General features: G+C 40.1%; 1 protein-coding gene across 2 annotated transcripts; it reads left to right on the top strand.

Moving 5' to 3' along the window:
• The first annotated feature begins 87 nt into the window (after positions 1-87).
• On the top strand, positions 88-18,902 carry jhy (junctional cadherin complex regulator). 2 transcript variants are annotated; one of them, XM_054755494.1, is made up of 9 exons: positions 88-312; positions 1,579-1,911; positions 5,186-5,867; positions 10,928-11,023; positions 11,129-11,208; positions 12,520-12,790; positions 15,348-15,434; positions 17,182-17,310; positions 18,450-18,902. In XM_054755494.1, the coding sequence occupies exons 2-9, from the start codon at positions 1,622-1,624 to the stop codon at positions 18,651-18,653; spliced, it is 1,839 nt and encodes a 612-aa protein (XP_054611469.1). In that variant the 5' UTR covers positions 88-312; positions 1,579-1,621; the 3' UTR covers positions 18,654-18,902. The 2 variants fall into 2 exon arrangements, with proteins under 2 accessions (XP_054611469.1, XP_054611470.1); XM_054755495.1 differs by lacking the exons at positions 15,348-15,434; positions 17,182-17,310; positions 18,450-18,902 and adding an exon at positions 12,871-13,287.
• Positions 18,903-24,130: the final 5,228 nt, after the last annotated feature.

Raw genomic sequence — 24,130 nt, 5'->3', positions numbered from 1 at the left:
AGTTAAAATCCGGGAAAAACTGTTAAAACGCCTTGAAAGAATGGCAAAATACAGTACAGAAAACAGGTTTGACAGTTGTGACTCACACAACTACTGGCCAAGGACAAACTTGAAATTTGCGATGGACGTTGAAAGCACCATTTTAGGAGTCTGTTTTTTGCGTCTGTTACTATGGTTACAGTGCCCTTAATGGCGTCCACGCCTGGGTGTTTCCGCCTAATTTACGTCATATGGGTCATCAGAGCGTATATCGCTTATGTAGTTTTGAGTAGTCGGGTTGAAAACATGTTAGTTTGGTGCTCGGAAGAGCAGGTATGTATTACACTATATTTATTTATTTTTACTTTATTTCGGTTACGTACCAAACACGACATATTTCATGGTTTAGATTACGAGAGATAACAAATCACTTCCATGTTGTTTTAGAGTAGAATAGAATAGGCTTCTTGCTTGTTTTGGAGTTACATGATGGTTGTTAGCTAGTTGACATGGAAAAAAATATTCTTGATAATGTGTTGAGTAGATTTAATGTTTTATTCTTAGCAATTTGCAACCATTACTATCACACTCATTTGCCATTAGGCATAGTGTCATTACGTAACATACAATGGAAAGTAACATTTCTTCACAGAATCACTCATCAAGCCAGTGGCCTAGCATGGCTCAATGCATTTCATATGTACATACAGTAGTACACGGTATATAGAATGAAAGTGTCACAGATACCGTCACCTGATTCTGTCGTCGTATCATCAGACTTGTGACTGGCTGTCATTTTCGTTGTGGGCGAGTCTGTTTACAGGGAACCTTTGCCTCTGCCAAGGCTGCCCTCTGTCACAGGTTCTGTTAATTTATGGAGAGAATGTGTAGGTACAACCAAGGCATTGAGGGTGTCCATTTTGGTGGCCTTTGGATCCCATCTCTGTCACTTTCCAATGATGTGGTCCTGATGGCCTGATCTAGGTTTGACCTTCAGCATCTCGAGTGATGAGAGTCAGTATACTGTACAGTATATGTAAAATCTAACCAGTAAACTTTGAAAGTACTATACTATAGTAAATACTAATGATTAGTATTTTACTTAACTTTATTTTCACTTAATCTTTGCTGCGAAGGCGCAACAGTGAATTAAGAGGGGAGCTTAATGTCAGCCGACTGTTGTCATATGACATCTACAAAGTCACGTTTATGACGTGTCTGCGATCGACCCACAACTGCGATCGCAATCGACATAATGGGCATCCCTGCTCTAAATTAACAGGCACCAACACTCAGTCTTTCAATCTGGTTACTACCGTTTACATCGGCACCTGTGCCATTGTGGTACCGAGTATCGGCACGCATCCTTACTGCCAACCATACATACTGTAGGTGTTGTAATTAATGCTGTTGGGTGATGATGTAAGGCATTTGTTTCTAAGTGATACTTGCCCCACCTCCACTGAATTTTGTAGAAAGACTACTTTTAGGCGTAAACCCTGGTGTAATTTTTTTAAAGATAATTTACAAGACAATTTAAAAACACAGGTCTTCAAAGTACTGTGGTTCGTCCTGTTAAATGAATTTGTCTTTTTGTAGGGCTTGACATATCTCCTGGGGGACACTCACTTTTAGTCTAAACATGGACAACAAACTTAGACTTGCAGATAGGTCTCCTTGTCGGAGGCCAACTGTTTTCACCAGTCAATGGGACTCTCTGGAACCCAACACAGAGAAGAACTTGGCCCAGGAGAGCAAACAGCATCTCCAAATGCACGCTGGTGAATACATGCTGTCTCAAGGGAAGATGTCTGGCATCTTAAAGGAAGAAGACTGCGGGGATGCAGTTGCAGATGACACAAATGAAAGTGACCTGGATGAAGTAGCAGCACAATCCCACACGAGGGAACCTGTAATCCGCACCCACAGAAGGTATGTCTGGAAGCTCCTTCATAAAGTAGTTCATTTATGACACAGTGACACACATTTTGACGTCTATTTCCAAGGTTTGTGTGTTGATTTGTTGGCAATCTTCTTCAAGCATAGTTATTTTTATGGAGAGCAACAGTTCTTTTTTTACACATCGTCAGAGTTCTTTGCCATGAGGTGCCGTGTTGGACTTCCAGTGACCAGTATGAGAGAGCGGCTGCATTCCAATGCCAGTTTAATTTGCCTTCGCCGACATGCCCTCAGGCACTTGGTATTATGTAATTGCCGACACCATGCGGAGGCCACTTGCAGAGTCAAAGGAAAGTGAATGTGGGAGGAGTGGACGCGATAAATGGAACACATCTTCCCTTGTTTACATTCAACACAAGCAATCATGGTCCGACCACTAGGTGTGGGTGGTGTGGGTGTAGCGCTAAGACAACAAGGGCAACTCAAATTGCCATTGCAATGCAGCCAGGGTGAGAGCCGTTACACCAAATTTAACTCACCACCTGCTCCCCATTCACACCAAAGACCTTGTAGCGCTAACCAGTCACATAACGCCTGGGAGAATAAATGGCTAATTGGGCCCAATTTATACATCAGGGGTCACCAACGTTTTTCCTTGTGAGAGCTACTTTTACAAAATGAAAATGGCCAAGAGCTACTCATTTTTGTAACATTTATTTTCAGAGCTTATTTTAAACCCAAACAAAGCGAATATGCTTGTTTTACCAGAACATGAACAAAATGCTGGTGTCCACAACTCGCATTTTGTATTTCAGAATCCATTTATTTCTACTGTTCTTTCATTATTAAAAGAAAACCAGAATGAAAAGCAGGCTTGCGGGCACCTCATGTGGTCGTGGGGGGGCTACCTGCTGCTCGCGGGCACCACGTTGGTGACCCCTGTTACACAGTTTAACATAAAGGTGTACTGTACTCACTTTTGTTGCTAATGGTTTAGACATTAATGGTTGTGTTGAGTTATTTTGAGGGGACAGCACATTTACACTGTTATCCAAAACGCTAGGGAGCAGTGTTTTCCTGAGGGTGAGCAACTGCAACACCTGTTGACAAGCTGTTTCGTTTTTGTGTAGTAGTACGATAATCCCTTGTTGATCCTTATTATCCATTCATTCATCTTCTATGCCGCTTATCCTCACGAGGGTCACAGGTATGCTGGAGCCTATCCCAGCTACTTTGGGCGAGAGGCGGGGTACACCCTGCACTGGTTGCCAGTCAGTCGCGGGGCACTGGATTCCTTATTATTTATAAGCCAAATATTTTCATAGTAAGAACATTATGACCTTCTAAATATGGTAATTAACATTATTAGAGTCCAATCCTATAGTCACCTTACACTCATGTTAACCAATACAGTACTTCCTGTGGTGGCCATTGTCTCATCAATGCAACATGACTGACACCTAGTGACCAATGTACAACACTACATATCATCGTAACGTCTTTGAATGCATCTTCTGAATGCCTTATATTTGTATTTGAGTTCATTTAACCATTTTTATGTTTGAAAATGCTCAATTTAGGCAAAAAAACATAACATTTGCTTACATATGTATATGTTTTGACTAATAATAGGCCGTATTTAACCCTGTAACAGCAATGACGTATTCATGAATATATTTTGGAAAAACCGTGATAGACTGAAGCCGCAAAATTCAAAGTGGCGAGGGATTACTGCAGTGAACAGTGGCGACGGAAGCGACATCCAGATTGTTACTGTTACTCGTAACACTGTCCACTTGAATGGAGGATAGCCTAATTCTGATACACATAGAATAAATGCTTTATTTGAGGTAAATTAGATATTTGGTTTTTTTTTGTGGCGATCATTGTTGCTGTTCCTTTTTGAAGGGACAGGAGCACAGCTCAAACCTTTTGTCTCCCTCAGACACTGCTGGGTAGTAAGACACGCATGCTGTCATTAACCTGTGGAGAATGATTCCCAGCAAATGTTCATCCCGGTCCCAAAGTATATTGTTTCAGAGGGAAATGACCATGACACATTTTCACAAAGGCTTCCATCTCATGGAGCCGAGGCAGAGGATACATCATCATGTTCTCATAGTCCTCTTTACCGACTCCTCAAAGCAGATAAGCCTTTTCACACAATACGGCTGCATACTTTACAAACCCAATAGTCATTCCTCACCCAAGTGAAAAATTCCTATTTAAGCAGCTCCATTCATCTCGCTGCACCACATTTTCCACCTATTTGCTCAAAATATTGGATGAAAGTGAATACAGTCTGTGCAACCATTTTCTTTCATTGTCACTCCCAGCATTTTGCTCGCTTTTCTATCTGGTCTTCCGTAGCCCTGCCTTGTGTTTTTCCATGACACCCAGCTGCATGTCATAATGCATTCTCTAACTAGTTTGAGTATGACTCATTAGTGAGACATCTCTTACCCTTTTAGCCTCACTGAAAGTAACAGCCCTACACCTAGGAACAACCCCCCCCACGCATCATGACGTTAGTGGGGAATTAGGCCCCCTTCGTCCTCTGGGTAAGGACAACAAAGGAGCTCAGTGCTATTTATTTTAATGAGATCTTTTCATTGCCATCGAGCATTTTAGCCAGCAATTTGGCAGCCATTTCATAATCTGATTTCCCTGCTAGTGCCCCTAAAATGCACTTTCATTTGCCAGTCAGAAGGTGAAAATACAAAAATTATCCATAAATACAGCCTTGTAATCCAATGAGCTGTTTCATTTTTAAAAGTTTTTTTATGTGGCCTTGATTTGAGGACACTATCACTCTGATATCGATGTAATGAGTCGAGATGAAAACTGTCTCAGATATGGAAATCCATTAATGATGTTGCCTGCCAACCAGGGACAACTCCAGCAGAGGAAATTCTGCACTAAAGAGTGTTCTGCCCCTCAAACCAGTGACATTCCAAATCAACGTAGTCATATTGCAGGTGTCCCTCACTGCAATGTGGTTCAAAGATTGTGCCCTCAATCTATCTATTTTTTTTTAGAAAATTAAGTAATTAATAAAATGATCACTATTTCGTGGTTGAATACGGCCCATTATTAGTAAACATATATCCATATTTAAGCAAATTGTAAGAAAACTATAGCAACCTTTCCATCACAATAGTGAGACCACTCCACTTGAAACTTATAACCGTTGCTTTAAGAGGATCAGCGACTTGGCAGTTATGTGTACTGTAGCGTTAAATTTGATTCAAATGTTATGGTTTTGCTCTATCTTCTTATAACATTTTTGTTGTTCTTTTACCTACAGTCATCTGGACGCCAATGATTCCTACTCACAACTGTGCTGTGACCCCAACGAAAAGGGAGAGGCCATCCTCTCTGAGAGTTTAAAGAGCTCTGCCCAAGAACATCACCACTTTTCCAGACAAAAATCTAGTCCGTTGCAAAAGCCGTTCATAAGAGGATATAAATACATTACTGACACAAGTTCGGTGGTGGTAATGACTCCTAATATTTCCAGTAATCATTGTCAGCCATACCACCTACACCCCCAAGATGACCCCGTTAGCGCAATCAAATCACAGCACTATCACAAGGCTTTGGGTCACGGATCTCCAAAGCATAGCTCGTGTAATATTTCTACTAAAGCCGATCGAGACAGGACTTCCCATAGGCAGTTCAAAGACCCCCTTCAGAATGGCTGTGATGCGGATGAAAATATCAATAGGTCTCTTGAGCGGACAGAGCATTCTATCTACTTGAAAGAATATCATACAGATAACCAAAAGGAAGTTGGAGGAGGAGGAGGATTCTTTCCAATATCGCCCACAACAGAGAGTCCCAAGACTCTTAGAAAGAAAAAGCGACATAAACAAACAGAGGACCTTGTACAACGTAACAAAATAACGCTGGGTCGAAGTGCATCCGGTCATGGATCCTACGTCAGCATGCATGCGCTTAAGCAGAAGAAACCTCACGGCGTGAAAGAGGTATGTATAGTCAACACAACATTCACAATAGCAGCTGTTGAGACTTTTCCACATTGACCCCACTAAAAAGGATCACGTTGTAATTACACAAATCACCACCAGGAGCTGCACTAGCACCGTTGATTCCCAACTCCTTGAATGCAGCTTTGACACGAGAACAAAGACACCGTGAAAAGATTACAGCGTCGTCTTTGTGCTCTACCTGTATCATCCAACTATTTTCTCGTTTATTTGTATCATTGCTATCTAAATAGCTTTATGGCCATGCCAGTCAACAAGGAGAATATCCTAATGATGTTTGCTCAAACACTACCAGGAAAAATAATTTCCTGCTGGGTAAACAGTTGTTTTCATTTTCCTCGTCCACCACCATTTGAAGGGGCCACATATTTGGCAATGCAGTGCTTATTATGACTTGATGTGCACAAGCAGAACATCAGAGACATGCTTTCGAATAGGCTCTCAGACATCCGTGCACCTGGCACAGTGGCATAATTGGTCTGGATAGCACACATTCATCATTTGTTGGGCCACAGGGCTGTTTTGCTGGCTATAATACCCTCAGCCTTGTTCACCCATCTGAGCCCCAGTCCTCCACAATGTCTCATATCATCACCATTTACATAGTCAAGAGCTGTTAGCTTTGTGCGGTGGTAAACAGAGCCAGAGCCTTTCCCTCTCTTGAACCCTTGGGTTTTGTCAATTTTACTCTGGATTTGCTCATTAGTTTTCAATTCCCAGACACGTATTAATAATAATTATCATTCAATTATTTCAGTCACACCCACTCTATTTCCTATATACTGTATCTTAGTAATAATAGCAGCTCTATGTATTGAAGTAGTAGTATTTCTTGTTCTGACAATGGTGTTATAAAACATTACAGTCCAGGATATCCACAGTTTTCCAACTAGGATTAAAAAAAAATAATCTAATTATGGGGATATATCAGATTTTTTTTTTTAAATACCGCTTATACAAAAATCAAAATTCAAAATTCTGTGATGTTACATACTAGTGTATGTTTTTTTTCACCACAGTTTTGCAGTAGTCCTTCACTACTTCGTAGCTCAAATTTCACAGCTTTACTCTTATCATGTTTTTTTCCCAAAATATATTAATTAAAAAATCATACTGTTTTGTGGTTGAATATTATTATTAAAAAATATGCACATTTAAGCAAATTTGATGTATTGTTTGCCCAAATCAGGCATTTTTAAGCATAAAAATGGCTAAAGGAACTTTAGATGAGACAATAGCCACTGCAGGAAGTACTGTACAAAACAGGAAGTAAAACAAGAACAACAACAAGGAACACGTGTGAGTCTGTGTTACCTGTATGTCTTATTTATGCCTTACATGTTTTATTTTCTCTTATTACGTCTACTATTTTGGGTAATTTGAGTGTAAAGTTGACTATAGGGGTGTTATTTCATGTCTAGAGAGCTCTAATAATGTCAAAAAATATTTAGAAGGTCGTCAACAGGTTTTCCATGGTCTTAACTACGAAAATATGAAATTTATAAAGAATTCATTGCGGGAATTCACTTATCGATAAACAAGGGCTTACTCTACTTTGAATTGACGGCAAGAACATACAGTATATTAATGGCAAATAATTGAAACAGTGAAAGTTATGTGTTATTGTCACGTCAGGCTTTTCATAGCAATTTTAAAGCTAAAAGCGTTCTTTTTTTTATGTGTGTCACACGTAAATAATCAGATAATCACACAAATTTAAATATTAGTCAATGACAACACAACTGAACACAAAATGACATTTTTCAGTGAAACTTTTTATTATTAAGTGAGAACAAAAATCCAAATCTACATGGCCCTGTGTGAAAAAGTGATTGCCCTCTAAACCTAAGAACTGGTTGGGCCACCCTTAGCAGCAATGATAACTTGCAGTGAGTGTCTTACAGCGCTGTGGAGGAATTTTGGCAGAATTGTTGTAATTCAGCCACACTGGAAGGTTTTCTAGCATGACCCACCAGCAAGCTGGACTTGCTGGTGTGTTTGATCATTGTCCTGCTGTAGAGCCAAAGTTGGTTTCAGCCTGAGGTTGTGAACAAATGGCCGGACATTCTCCTTCAGGATTTTTTGGTAGACAGCAGAATTCATGGTTCCATTTATCACAGCAAGTCTTCCAGATCCTGAAGCAGCAAAACAGCCCCCAGACCATCACACTACCACCACCATATTTTACTGTTTTACTGCCATATCTTGGGATAGTCACATGTCAACAATCAAGTCTTAAATAAAGGTAAAAGTGACATTAAATGTTCATTTATCCCTTTCATTCATCATGCATGTCATTTATTTATATGTATATTGAATTGTTTTGTGAATGTAAAACTATATTTGTTATGTGTTAACATTTTTGGCCTTCCGGAATGGATTAATTGAATTGACATTATTTCTTATGGGAAAAATTAATTCTGTTAAAGTACGTTTTGGTTAGAGTTGGACCTTCTGGAATGGATTAATTGAATTGACATTATTTCTTATGGGAAAAATTGATTCGGTTAGAGTACGTTTTGGTTAGAGTTGGACCTTCTGGAATGGATTAATGACGCGAACCAAGGTTCCACTGTATGTCGCTTGCACAGGTGCCACCATGGGTTTTTATGGGTTAAACTCCCTCATGGCCTTTCAAAAGACCACATTTGGAGGAGACATCCCAGTGCACGTAGTTATGATTACCATTATTAAATGCACACAATTTCCTTGAAAAGAAGGTGCAAAATTTTGCTCTATCGAAGTAAGTAGCAGAGTGACGTGGCGGTTGCTCTTGGCCCTTCTCCTCTCTGGCCCTCACTTCAAAGCCAGGGTAACATAATGTACAATCTTTTAATAGCTTTAGACCAAAAGCTCTTGGAAGTCCTCTGCCATTGTAGACCCACCTTGGTCTAAACACCCAATCAAGACGATCAGGGCTGCCTGCAATAACAACTAAATGCAATTCAAGATCCACAGCCTCTTTGAAGTTGTATTTGCAACAAGATGATTTTTCTGGGGTTCAGGAGGTAATACGGCCAGGTGCAATTGCCAGACTTTGTTGTGAGAACGCCTCATAGAATAGCAATTACGGGTCTCCCAATTTAGTAGAAAAGGTATTACACAAGTTACCATCCTCCAAATACAATTCTGGCAAGATTATTGATTTGATTGGGAGGTTTCTAATGGGTGTCCAAAAGCAATGTCATGCAGAACGAGCGCAAAGCGTCTGTGTCAGTTAGATCTTCACTGATTATCTGTAGCTACATCAAAGTCTTGCTGAATTGTTCAAAACGAATCCTCAAACTTTGTGCTTTTCACATTCATTTAAGTGGATACTTGGGTGGAGCAAGGCACCAACTGTTTCATGGTTTTATATACATGCTGTGACTATGTAGTAACAGGTACATACGTTCATGATAACTTGTAATACTTACAGTATTTTGCCGTAGTTTGGTCATTTCAAGCACACCAATGCTCCGCCTAACGTTAACTTTTCCAAACGCAAAAACAAAAACAGTAGCAGTAACGGCAGCTCCAATATGTAGCGTTACGTTTCGGTCGCGGCCTGAGGTGCTGTGAGCGAATGTGTGGTGAAGATAGTCGCTAGGCGGTGTGACGAGGTGTTTCTCCGCCAGTAATGTAGTTCTGCGGCGTAACAATCAATAATAATAATAATAACAATGTTGCTGTAGCTTGGTTGATATGCAGGTCACATAATATGTAAATGGAGCATTGTTGACGCTTTTTGGAAGGTTTTCAGAAGGCTTATAGGCAGAATAGGTGCGTCCCATTGAGTGCATTCTTAGCTGTCTCTTTTTAGCTGTTTTTATATCTTTAGAACACACAGAAAAGGGAAAGAAATGTATATGTTTCACACAAGGATTGTGGTTACATAAGGATTGTGGATAATGGGCAAAAATCCCCAAAAAGTGCAGTTTTCCTTTACGAATATTTGTGTTTATCGCGGTTAATTGGCGGTGATAACTGATTTTCTGTGAAGTCGGATTCAATATTAATAAATGGAATGCTTTCATAGCTACAGCATAGAAAACCTGTTTATGACTTTATAAAGGCGTTTTTTACCATTATTAGAGCCTGGTAGACATGAAATAACACCACTATAGTTACACCACATTGCGCAACTTATACGCAGGCTAGAGGATCACTGCAGGGACACAAGACACGGCCGCTGCTTTAAGCATTGCGTGCTACAGAGCTAACTCGTGAGCTTCCAACTTCATTCTAAACTTAAGAAAGGGTTTCAAACGGAGTGGGGAAGAAGGACAAAGTAAGAAGCCAAAAACTTACCACTTCCACACGGAATGGGAGGAGAAATTGTTTTCACTCTATCATGTCAGACATCCATGGCTGACTCCATGCAGTGTTAAGCTAAGGTAAGGTAGTGTCTCATCGATGTAACATTACTGACGCCTAGTGACCAGAACACGACATGTGACTTGTCTTTCAATATTTTTTTACTAATAATAGGACATAGTCAACCATGAAACAGCGACCATTTATTAATTAATTTGTGAAAAAACGTGGTAGAGCGAGAGAGGGATGTTTGAACCGGAAAGTGGGGCATGACTGTAGTAATAAATCAAAACGTTTTATTTATAAAGCACTTCAGTGTACAAGTGGGCTTTGCAAGATTATATGCAGGTGGACAGTTGAATAGAATTTAATAACAAGGGCCAACAAACTTCATATTCAAGGATTACTAACGAATTATTCTCCCCAGTACCAAGTATACATCCTAGATACAGGTATTTAATATTGAATAGCTTTCAAAGTGACAAGGTACAGTATATAGATATTGACCTACACCAGCTCATGGAAGAAGTGGAAAAGTCTCAACGTCATTGATGGAAATCAAGACGTGTGTTGACGCCATTTGATGCATCATATTTAGTCCTAATCTCTTGTTGTTGTGTAGGTTTTAGTCGTTTTTAGTCAGCTGTAAAACACGCCATTCTGCTCTACAGAGGAACAATTCTAAAGTTCAGTTATTGCACCCTGTTTAATCAAGTTGCCTTAATTTTGTACCTTTTTTCAAGCTTCATGAAACCGCTGAGGAGGGACTCACTGCTCAGTGTCCAAAAGACAGCTCGGACCCAGAGCTTAGACTGATCCAGAAAACACATCAGTTGAAGGTATGTTTATTAGGTCTTAGGTTGCAGACACTTTTATGTACGGACCACATTTTTCGAGCTGATAAAGGCGCTGTGATTAAAAATGTTAAACCAATGTAACCCCAGGTGACCCCGTTCACTGAAGGAAGTAATGCACGGGGGACTATGGACCCTTACTACAGAAGCATGGACAAAAGTTCTGAATGGTAAGAATGATTTATTGTATTCCTTCTATTAACCAAATAAACATTTTATCTTATATATACTGTACACTTTTTCATAATTCATTTCAAAGGGCCATACGAAAACCATACTGAAGCAATTTTTCCAATAACAAATAGTGTACATCCAGTAAAGTCATTCTAGACCAAAAATATGAACAAAAAATACATTTTATAGAGAATAATTCGAATTTTGCATGTTGTAAACAATGCAAAATACATTTAAATGAAGAATGAAATTGATAAATGAACATTTAACATCACTTTTGCCTTTATTGAAGTCTCTTCACTTGATTGGCCCTGCCCTAATCGAGGCGGTATACGAAAACCGGAGCAAAATTTATGTTCTCAATCATACAAAAGTAAAGGCGTACGAAAACTGAGGTAACGCTGTATTTTAGTATATTACTGTATATTCGTAGCTTCATCATAACAATAAAATACAGTATGTAGTATTTGTTGTATTCATTATTGTATACATATTGTACAAAGACTATTAGGGGCACACTAAAAAGAACAGAAAAAAGTAAAATTACAAGGGAAAAGTTACAATTTATTTGAAGAAAAAACATCAAGTTGTAATATTAACAGATGAATGTAAGAATTCCCACCTGAATCATCAGTATTTACAGTGATCACACACAAAACATACTGTAAATTTTGGACTATTGAGAGCACCTGAATATAAGCCGCAGCCACCAGATTTAAAAAGAGAAAAATATTGGTACGTACGATATATAGGCCACACTTGTTTATAAGTCGCAGATGTCCACGTTGTAACATGGGATATTTACACAGAAAGACACACTATAAACCTTGCAATCCCACCTGCATTCAGTCTTCCCAGCATCGTTAGCTCCGATGAGTGAGACGTGAGGCCCTTTTTTTCATCGACGTTCAACAGCTGCCACGGAGTCCAAGCAGAAGCTGTAGTAATTCTACACTTGATCAAACTTAATTAAGATTTGTCAGATCAAAACAAGATGGCGGCATAAGAATACAAAATGTGATATTAGCATCCACTTCACTACTCCAAGTCACTACTTCCTGAATCGTCACTACGCATCATGGGATCTGTAGTACTTTGCACCATAAATTAGCCCCAATCATTGTTTAAGCTGCTGAGTTCAAAGCGCATGAAAAAAGTAGCGCCTTATTGTCCAGAATTTATGGTACAACTTTCTTTCCCTCAAAATGATGACCTTACTCTCTTTTTTTTAACTTCAGTGTGACATGGAGAGTACTTCATGTGATTGGACCTGTCATCATTTATCAAGCCTTAATTCTGTGTTTCAGCGCAGCTTCCTTAAAATGCCAATTCTGTGTGACGGAGAGTGAACAGAGGTGGTGTCAGGAGGATGTACTTGTAAAGCAAAGTTTCGAAAACGTCTCCAATATGCCTTCAAGTACTTCACACAGCACAGGAGCCGATACAAAGCTGCCACCTATTAGGTCAAAGCTGTGCCCCAGCCATATTGCGAAGGCAACTGACACCCTCCATAGTCACGGCTTTGATGGTTACTTGGCACAGACGGATCATCAGACCAGGACAAAACCTAATTACAAGGTTTGTTTATGCTTCGGTGCAAATTATTTTCTGTTTTGTAAAATTGAATGTCATTGAAAATATACACCATTTCTCTCCAGAATACATTGGCTCCCCGCACAGTCGCAATTCAGCATTCACGGCCCCTCAAATTTGCTGATTTTTGGTAAAAGAAAATAATATACTGGTGTGTTTTTCTCTGAAAATACGCAATTTTTTTCTACAGAAAACTCATCTCATTGATTCAGTCAGTAATCATTTATAAATACGTGATGATAAAAAATGTACAGCATGCATGTACCACTGTTAAAAAAATCTAATTTTTACATCTCCTTCTGAGCTCATGAGCCAATGAACTGCTCTGCTGGGAAGAAATGCATGATGGGATGAAGTTAAAATAGTTGTTTTTTTTTTTTTTGGGGTGCTGCAATGACGTCAGCCTCCCTCTGGGCTCTGAGCTCCAGGCTCCTCTGGCCCCCACTGGTGGACAGAGGCAGCATTTCCACGCCATTCATCCATTTTCTATGCTGCTTGTCCTCTAATGTAGTGCTTTGCTTAAACAAAATGCATTATGGGAAAATGTAAAAAAAAAAATTCATTTTAAACTCGTATTGGTATTTGTCTTGTATATTTGTTAGCTACCTTTTGAGTGTTAGGTTGCTGTGTGATGATTTTAGGTTTCTATCAAAGATGACAGCATGAGTCAGACTTACAGTATATTGAGTAATGACCTCCTGTGGTTTCTGATGCATTGATAAGCTTGTGAGTTTTCTCATATCTCATGATTGGTTCCTGTCAAATAAAGAGCTGCCTGGTTCTCACAGACTCGTGCATGCCACAATATGCCATTTTATGACATAGACAATTTAGTCGGTGCGTCTTTTTACACCGGAAATTATGGTAATAACATTTTGCTTAAATGTCGCCTCAGGAAAGCAAATTTTATCTCAATTTATGAATCTTAAGAGCATTTCGCTTAATTCTTACCATTGATTTCTTATTTTAAGACTCATTATATTCTTAAAACTCACAAGAAAAATATTCTAGTTATAAGAATTCTAGCCAAGCAAATTTTGCTTCCTCCATTGCCAGAATTTTGCTTGAAATAAAAAAAGTTGTCTCATTTTAAGATAATTTGGTCTGTTTTTGCAGTGTAACTAATCAGTACCTCACATGCCAGACAATATTCAAGCCGTGCGTACCACCGAGAAATTGTGTAATCTTGGTCAAGAGCTGCAGTCATGAGAAGTGCCAAAATAGTCCATAACTCCGACAACACTGAGGAACTCAAGCAATAGGCTTCTGTTTGATTCAGCAGCATGCAACCACTGAAATAGGCTTTAATAAATGTTTGGAATAGAAATGTTTCACGTATGCCCCTGCATTCACCATTTCATTGCAAAGTCACGGCGAAAATAAACTGTTAAAAGTGTCAGTAGTGCAAAAAAGGCACTTTTAATAAAACACTTCGGTCAGATGGACCCAAGCCATGAAAGCCTGCTAAATGTGATTAAGTGCTTACATTTGCTTTCAACCAAGCACATTCACACAGCCCCGTTGTGGTGCCCATTACTTCTATACTTCTCCCCCTTTGACACCCCTCCGCCCCCGCAAATCTCCAACCATGTTAGCCATCATGTCTGATGAGATTACAGGCTCAATTTGTAAAGTATTTATGAAAATTTAATTGGCAGACTCTAAATTGTCCATACTGTTGTGTGAATTCCTCCCAACCTGTCACACGTGAGGTTAAGGGGCCACTAAACTCTCATCCCATTTGGTGATGTTGCCTGCCACTTTTCATATGATTATCAACAAAATTAGAAAATTGGACTAAAAACTGCTTTAACTTCACTGCACAGAAGTCATCAACAAATACTATAGTGTAGTATATAGTACACCGAGGCTACTGTAGCGACCTGGCAGTTATGTGTAATGTTACAGTTTTATGATTTCCTGCTGTCTGACAACGTGACACGAGTCCTATACTCCCGTAGGAGGACGGCTGTGTGCAGGGGACACTTGCGTTTTCTGATGTTTTGGTGTGGTTGCCACACACAGTAACCTGTTTTTTGGGGTTTTTTTGCTATAAAGAGTTGAGTGTTGAGACCAAAGATGCGGCCAATATTGGTGCTCGTTTCTCCTCTCTCTGAACTGAACTTTTTATGATGTTCATTTTCACTTCCATGGCGATGGCTTTACTTTTCTTTGGTGCACTGCCACCAGAAGAGCCTGCTTTACGCCTGGGAGACATAATGAAGTGCAAATGGTTAACTGTAATGAGCAATATATCTGTCCACTTTATATTTTTAACTGTGACAATTAACTTCTATTGCTTATAATTAACAGTTTCATTTTTGCAAAGCTTATGGGAAATCAGGCATTGATGGCCGCAACAATTTTTGAAAAGGCCCGCGCAATCATCGGGGAACTGAGTAGTATAGTCCTCGTGGACCTGCTCCATGTGGAAAGTGCCCTGAGATAACTTTTGTTGTAAATTAGTGTGATATGAATACAATTGGTATAACAGTATTGCCCAGTCAATATTGACTTTCTCAACTCTCTTCCCTACTCTCAGGCATACAGCTTGAATGAATACAAGCAGTTGAAGCTAGATGTGACACTGCAAGGCCTGGGTCCTGACTACACGGCAGTCAAAAAGATAGTAAGTAGCATCCCGTTTAAAAAGGATATGCATGTGAACTCGCTGAGATGTTTGGTTGTTGCGGAAGACAATATAGACTGAAAGAAGATGAGGCCCAAGTGAATACAAATGGTAAAGTGTTACGTAGTGCTGTCCAGAGATTAAAACACGTTGAGATTAATTAATTGCTGAACAAAACCCTCACCATCAGGTATTTTCATTTAAATCCATGGCATTACTGTGGAAGATCAAAAGATTGGCTTTATAAAGTCATTTATTGTTAACAGACTTCGAACAGCAGATGGAAAATTGCTGTGTTCTTTTGTCGATCTTCAAATAATTATGCAATAAAAATAAAATAAAACTTCAGGTCTATATAAAGCACAAAGTTAACACTTGAAAACACATCAAGTATTGAACACTGAACCAGCTGAGGTCTGTGGTCTCCAGTTATAGCAACATAGTTGGGCGAATCCTCCACAAAAGAGTTAAGTTTTTGTTCCTTTCATTGTTGTACATCTTGTTGGTTTTGGTCGTCACTGTAGTCCTGCAGAGTAGCTTGTATGATGAGTCTGTCTGTCAGTTTGCAACACCTGCAGTTCATGCTATCCGCTTGGAAAGACCAGTCGTCAGCCTGTCGGTTGCAGACTTGCTAATACACAAGAGTGTTCTCGTTTAGTTTGGTGAAGAACTTTGCTGTGCCTCGCTAATTTGCGAATGTCTTCGCCGCCAACGTTAGCTGTGGCTGCACTCGCGACTGGGTGCTTTGCGATGATGTGGTAGGCTAAAATTGAGCTGCTTTGGTGGTTAAAGCAAACTCCTTCTTACAAAGAAGGGATATCACTCTACCTTTATCAATGGTGCTGTCGAGGGTGTTTTTGAAATGAAAATTTCCCATTCGTTGGAACGACAACACTCATTTGCTCCTCCATTTTCACGTCTGCTCTACACTACTCACCGCTCCTCACCTTGCCCTCCCAACTACAATGCAAGCCTATCAGCTTATGCTAAACAAGCCCAAACACAATGACAGCCAATCAGTGTCCACTTCAGGGTGAACTCAAGAAGCCCAATGAAAAGACTGATTTTTATTAAAAGGCAACTTGCATACAGAAACTATAAAGTTAGACATACAAAATTTACGTGTGCACAGTTAACGTGTGCAACTCGCTAACTCAGTGGTTCTCAGTTATTTTCGGTCATGCCACCCCCTACACAGGGGACCGACATTTTTTTGAGTTTCCCCATCAGTAATTGCAATGCTTATTTTTGCACATAATAATTTTAGGACAAAAACAGCTATATTGTGTGATATGAAATGATGGTTGTGTTTTGTGCTACACCCTAATACCGTAAGTGTAGTACGTTCACTGACGTTGTTTTCAGTTCCTCATTCAAAGGCCCCATGCTATTCCACAGATAAAATTACATTTACAAAGCAAATGAGCGTACCTCTAAGAAGTTAAGTGCTCTTTGCTTCAATATATTTTTTGTTAATTCCCTGTTGTACAATGTGAGCATGTTTGAGTAATTTACTCTAAATTGAGTCCTGCGCCTCCCAGGGCCGAGCCTCTTAGTGAATGATATGTGTAATTGTTGATAGGCCCAATGAATGGCTTGCTGGGTTTGGTTTTGTTGGGTTGCGTGGAGAGGCTCTGCAGACAGGATACACAAAGAGAAAGACGTTAAGAGAGAAATGTCTCTTTTCATTAACTCTCTTTTTTGTATTCTCTTATTTGATTCCTTCCCATCCTTTGACCAATGCTAGGCTGAGAAGATGAAACAACAGAAGCAGTATTCAAATGGGGTTCGTGAGAGGAACAAAAACATAAGTAAGATACCCTTTTTAATGGCCAAGGACCCAGTGGGCAAAGACAAGAAGGTTCCCAGGATTAAGGTGGGTATCATTTGGCATGTGTGTGTGTGTGTGTGTGTGTGTGTGTGTGCGTGTGTGTGTGTGTGTTTGTGCTCTTTGAATAACACCTTATACAGAACGCATTTGAGATTTGATTACAAATGGGTCTATTGAATGCAGTGTCAATGTGAATTCGGATTCACATGTTCAAATAAAGGCCAAAAAATTGTGTAGCCCCTCGCCACAATTTTGTGGCTTCACTCGATCACGGTTTTTCAAGAGTATCCCGAATTTCTGGTGTATAAGCCGCTACTTTTTTTCATCAAATTTGAACCCTGCGGCTTACACAGCGGTGCGGCTAATTTGTGGCTATGTTCTAATCTCGTGACATCTCCTTTACTTCCGAACTAGCAAGTCAGTGAGGAAAGACGGTATCTCTTTCTTTGGCAAAAGCCAATCACCGGTTGTAAGTGAACTCACGACGAGCTTGTCAACCTATTGCAAATCGCAGGAGGTCATTACTCACTATAACAGTCTGACTCACAATGTCATCTTACAAAAACGCTAAAATCATCACACAGCAACTTAGCCAAGTACCAATACGAGTTTAAAATAAAATACAACAACTATTTTAACTTCATCCCATAATGCATTTCATTGGTTATTGCTGCCGGGGCGCTGCAATGCTGCCTCTGTCCACCAGAGGGTGCCAGAGGAGGCCATAGCCCAGAGGGAGGCTGACATCACTGCAGTGCCCTGGCAGCAATGAAGAGTCATACCCAAGGTAAATGTAAAGCTGCTATTGGCATGGCTTTGGGCTGATGTGAAAGCTAAGAAACTGAGTATGTTCTTCTCCCCAACAGTCTGAAAAAAATCACAGAATTAGAAGTGGTTCGGGCAGGTTGGAGACTTTCCAAACTCAGTCTTTAGCGTTTTAGTGTAGATGGGCAATCGGTATCTTTACATTCTGCAGTACGTCACTGTGACTGTGACTAAGTAACTTATGAACTCAATACAACTTCCTAGAGTCCTTAGATAGCGACGTAACTCCCAGTAATCACAGAGAGCAAAGCACACAAGTCGAAGAAAGAAAGCCCCGTTCTGTTAAGGTAATACTGAACAGATTTGTTGCTTTTTCCACGAGGCTAACACATCGCGATATCTCTCTTTATCACTCTCAGGCTTTGGAGTATGCTAAGACCATCGCCAAGCCACTCGTTCAGCCACAGTCCAAATCACGTCACAAACAACAGTCAGGAGGCTCCACTGGACAAACTCCTTGCTTAGGAGGCTGGGACATTTCACAGATGACCACAGTGGATCTTCTTATGAAACGGCACCAGGAAGAAAAGGACGCAATCATCAGAAAAGTGCATGTGACTTGAGGTCATCTGCAAATCATCTTGCCTAAGACAGGCTTTATATTTGTTCTCCAAGGTGGTAGTCATAGCTGCAATAAACACTTCATGAACACACAGTGGGGGAAATACAGTATGTTTTTTATTTCTTGCTGATTTGATAAGCTTTACCTCCTTTCAAAGACACGACCGGTCCATCATTTTAGGGTAGGTGGATTTGACAGAATATCAACCAAAAAATGTTGGTTATCACTTAATTGGTATTTGACTGAGTTAGATGTGTATAGATCCCCTTGCAACGGACTCGAGTTCTTATAAGTCACTCTCTGAAGTGAATCAGGTACTCGATTCACTCACAAGTTAATCCTCACAAAGTGCACAACCTCGCACATGGTCAGCGAGTTCCTGAACGTGAAACTCGAGTCTTCGTCGAGCACGACCCATGAGCATGTGAATGGTTGTGTTTGTCTAGCTTGTGATGCTGCTGAGGCAGGACGGGGAAAAGGGCTGATTATTTATATAACAGTAGCTGCAACAATTAATCAATGATTAATCAATTATCTCATTTCATTTCATTTCTTTTCATTGGGCTTCTTGAGTTCACCCTGAAGTGGACACTGATTGGCTGTCGTTGTGTTTGGGCTTGTTTAGCATCTCGATTTTGTTCTTCGATGAATGTTTTTTGATTTTAAAATGTAAATATCCTCTGATTTCAGCCTCTCAAAAATTTATATTTTAAAATTCCCTTAGTCATCCATGAAAGCAGACCTTTTTTTTAAGCAAAACAAGATATTCACACACATCAGCTTTGATTTTTAAAACATGTTTGCCTCTTTTCTGATATGTTGCTGACCGAACCACGAACCATTTGCTTCATATTGGTTTGGTCCGTCTAGGGCCTAACTGGTTACTTGACTAATTGAAACAATGACCTTCAGAGTAATTGGCTAAGAAAATAATAGTTAGCTGCAGCCCTAGTTAGTTACAAGTTGTGCAATGAATGACACGTTACCTGGTTTACGTTATAATTCAGCTAGCGGTAGCAGTGGTGAGTAAGCGAACACTTTAACGGAGACGAGTACCCGTGAGTCTCAATTCAGTAAAAAACTTGGGACTTTTGAACGAGTAGCACATCTCTACCTAGAATTCTCAACCCCACAGACCAGCTATGTGCCCGCGAAGCACATAAATTATTCCTGTTTGTTTGGCAAAAAGCTTGGTGTTTTCGCGCCCCTCCGATTTGAAATATTGAGAAACCGATAATATCTATTTATCTGTGCTGTACAGACGGAACTCAAAACTGAAACCAGTGAAATGCAACGAAATGGAGAGCAGTGAAGATTAGAAGCGTATTCCAGATTCAAATTGCATGCAGAGTACGACAAATTCATACATGTTGGCAGGTCTGCACTAATATTGAAAGTCCTCCCTGCCTCACACGCCCCCCCCCCCGACAGTTCACCACGCACCCCCGCCACAGGGGGCCCGCCCCACTATTTGAGAAGCACTGACGTAAAGCTACCAAAAATGGACTGTTGATGTTTTTGTAACTTATGAAAATGGTAGCGATCAAATAATTATTTGCCCCATAGTGCAGTGAGGTTCATGGCTGGTGAGGTACTGACATTTTTTATAAGAGATGATAATATAAAAAAAGATAATTCACTTTCATTGTATTAAATTGTGTTTACAAACACTTCTTAGTGTCATTTGTTTATTTTTTAATAAACCTGAAAACGTATGTGGTCTTGTTTTTATTTGTATACAAAGTACTTTGGCCTAGCCTTCTCCAGGAAATCTTTCATCGTCTGTTTTTTTTAGCTTGCATGGATATACTGTATAATCCTCCTTGCCAGTCAGATTCATTCATTCACTCAATCAGCATAGCTTAAAAGTATCTTTAATGCGTTTGACTTGTTGCTGAAGGGGGTGTGCGTGTCAATCCGAATCCAAAAGACTCCACGAACTTGACCGCATGTCACTGGGTGGTTGTGATGTTGAGAACAGACATAATGGTTGCTGTTGTCATGATAGGACTGTTTTACTGATCCAACTGCTGAACAAGAAAGGATGAGAAGAAAGAAACTATATTTGAGGTCACTCTGGAGGAAGATTCCAAAGTTGTGTGTCACTGGGGACTGAAAGTACGCCGTGAAAAAGATGCACCATACCTACTCAATAAAATGCACACAATATTATTAATTACATTTGTTAAAAGTTGAGCAAAGGGTTAAGGTTAGGGAGGTCAACAGGGACAGGGAGGTCATTAGTCAACAGTCTGACTCACAGAGTCATCTTACAAACATTAAACTCATCACAGAGCAACTTAACACGCCATACATCGGACATATACAAACATGTACCAATACGAGAGAAATGAAAACTAACGTTTTAAAGTTTTCCCATAATGGTTTTCATTGGAGGACAAGCAGCATAGAAAATGGATGGACGGCGCGGCAATGCTGCCAGTGTCCACCAGAGGAGCCCGGAACTCAGAGCCCAGAGGGAGGCAGACGTCATTGCAGCACCCCAATGAATGCGTTGCTCAGACACAATGCATTTTACCGGTTGTGTTGTCACTGACTAATATTTCAATTTGTTTGTTGACCTGAAACATTTAAGTGACAAACATGCAAAAAAAATAAGAAATCAGGGAGGGGGCAACCACTTTTTCACACCACTGTATATCACTGGGGAAACTTACAGAAGACCAGATGTCTTCTTGAAGGAGACTTTGGATGTGAGAGTACCTGTACATTGTTTCATGGCGTTCCAACAGGACCTCCAGGTATTACGCAGCGGGGCTCCAAGTGAGAGAAGTCGGCACACGCGGCGTCTTCCACCGCTGGTCATCTAGTCGAATGAATTCAATTATTTTCAGGTTATAAGTGAGAGTGTCCAGCATGGCTATGGCGACTTTAGCTGCCGGATTATCACATCGTGAACCTCGAAAACTCACCACACTCCATCAAGTGTTTGCTCTTCAGATGTGGCGTGAAATTGAAGCTTTTTAACATGCTTCCCCGGTGAGGTATTTTTCGTGGCATGTTTTGCAGTGTGCAAAATTTCTATCTCGCTCACAAATGACAGGTAAGTCCCACACGGCAGACATGATTGTTTTGGCTTTGGCGCGCCTGCGCAGTGTGAAGGAAAGGAAAGCAGGCAGGAGACGCTCGCTACAGGCTGCATGCTGCAATAGTACGAGCCACAGGTGATCGGCGTTGAAAGGCATTGCCGACACGTGCATTTTTACGGAAATTTTGATCGCTAGCCGATCGATCGGAGCATCCCTATTTTACACAGTTACAAACAGCAAATGTGTCCATGTGTCCACTCTTCTCTTTCCCCCAGGCGTAGACATATTGTCCTGTCTTCAACTGAGACTCATCATCAACTGTTCATGCTCCTCATATCTCAGCTTATCCGCCCATTCAAGTGCGCCGTTCTGCTGACATGTTCAGCAAATTGTTTATCCTTTCTTACAGCCTTTTCACAGCGCTGTCCCCGCTCTAATGTATTGTTCATGTCATTGATGGTTTGAGTGTGCGCTGCTGAAATATACCAGCATTATTGAAGCTCAAGGGATCTGGTGCCATTCCTGCTCCTGTTTCCCCCTCACTCGAAAGCAGCTCATTTTACTAATTGTACTCTCACATTATTATGCTATTATGCCGCAAAGCTCTATTTACCTCTGAAACATTTTAATTAGATTGCCGTCTCTATTTAACCCATCATGCAGCCTTTGAAGCACTGTGTTTTTAGTGTTAAGCCCTCACATGAAACAAATGACACAGGCCTTTCATTTAATGAGAAATGCTGCCTATCCCCACTCAGTCGCCGCGTGTTTTTCAGTTCCACCTACTCGTTTTTTGCCATTGAAATCCAGTTAATTGAAGGAGTCTTTCACCGCAGCACATGAAGGGCTGAAAATTAGCATCCCTTTCTGCCATGATGATGCAGACGTGCATGCTTTGATGTGACAAGGACGCTTTCAGGAGGCGGCAGGCTTGGAGAAAATGAGCTGATGGCCCTGCTATTAGGCCCAAATGCAGATGCTGCCATGTGTTGCAAAACGCTTAATCTTTTAATTGATCACCTTCTGCATGGCCTATTCTCGTCCTATTTCCGCCTGCTGTCTGATCATCTGGAACACATTTGGACACGACGCAGGGTTAAATGGCAACTTCAGCACAAAAGACACAAGTGGCTTGTATGATATTATTATAAATTGTAGTGTTATTTTACATTTGTAAAATAATTTCCATTGAGTGATGTTGCATCTTATTCATGGTGACTTTTTTTGTCTAAAACGTTTTTTTGTGAACCTTCTGAAGATATCTGGCATATTCGTCACTTTTTTGTTTGCGCATGAGACTTTTACAATGACAGAATGTCATCTCAAAAGTATTCCATGAGAAATAACCAGAAAATGAACACAACACGGATCTATTCATGTTGGCAGTAACAAAACCATTTTAAACGCCGCATAGTCCCAATCTTGTATTATTATTTTAAAATATATATATTTGGGCGTATTTCATTAACTTTTATGTTTTTATAATGCCAGATATTTTTCACATTTTTATTTTTCACTTTCGGATTTTTCCCTGTGAGGGGTCACCGTAATAATCCCAGATTAAAGATAAATAATAATAAATATCAATAACTTTATTTATGTATTTTTTATTTAGTTTATACATCTGTTTTATTACAATAATTAATATTTTGGTGATTTTTTATTTTAAAAAAATGTAACAAAGTGGTCAACAACTCCTGAGTATACAAGTAGAAGTGTCTTGGGTTTTGCCAGTCACAAATTCCGTTTTCCTGCCGCTAAAATTCATTGGGGAGAAAATACTGTTGAAAATGGAAACGTTCCTCACGCCAACATTCTGGTGTCTTTTTCCCCCCCCTTCTCCTTCAATCTGCCATTTCTTGCCTTACAGCGCAGCGTGCTGCAGGAAACCCAGCAGAGAGCGTGCGGGCTCTATTTAAAAAAAACCCTGACCCCTGCTGGGGGGGTTAAAACAACCGTTTGAACTCATCAACGTGGTGAGAAGAGCATCACAGTTTGAGCTGCATGGCAGCAAAATGCTGCGCGCTGTTTTGTATCTTCACACTTGTCATCGTCACACTGTTGACATTTGCAGTACATTTGAAAGTAAGGGAAATTCCACGGCCTCGTGTGGCGCAACCGTGTTTTTTTCTTTTATTTTGAAGGCCTGACTTTACCGGCTACAGGATGTGTTTCACCGATGCCGACGAAGTACGTCAAAAAAAAAAAAAATACAATTAGCCAACATTGTCCCACATTCCCGGGTTGGAAAAAAAAGATATAAAGGAACACAGCGTGATCGATGAATGATATTATTATATACAGAATGATATCACAGACAAATCCATATATATTTAAATATCACTAAGCAGTCCGAGGCATATTTACACATTTTTCAAAGGCAAAAACAAACATTTTCTACATATTTCTACATATTGTGCCACAGGAA

Source organism: Dunckerocampus dactyliophorus, chromosome 16 (genome assembly GCF_027744805.1).
Source record: "Dunckerocampus dactyliophorus isolate RoL2022-P2 chromosome 16, RoL_Ddac_1.1, whole genome shotgun sequence".
Classification (NCBI taxonomy): Eukaryota; Metazoa; Chordata; class Actinopteri; order Syngnathiformes; family Syngnathidae; genus Dunckerocampus; species Dunckerocampus dactyliophorus.
This window is presented reverse-complemented; position numbering and strand designations above follow the sequence as displayed.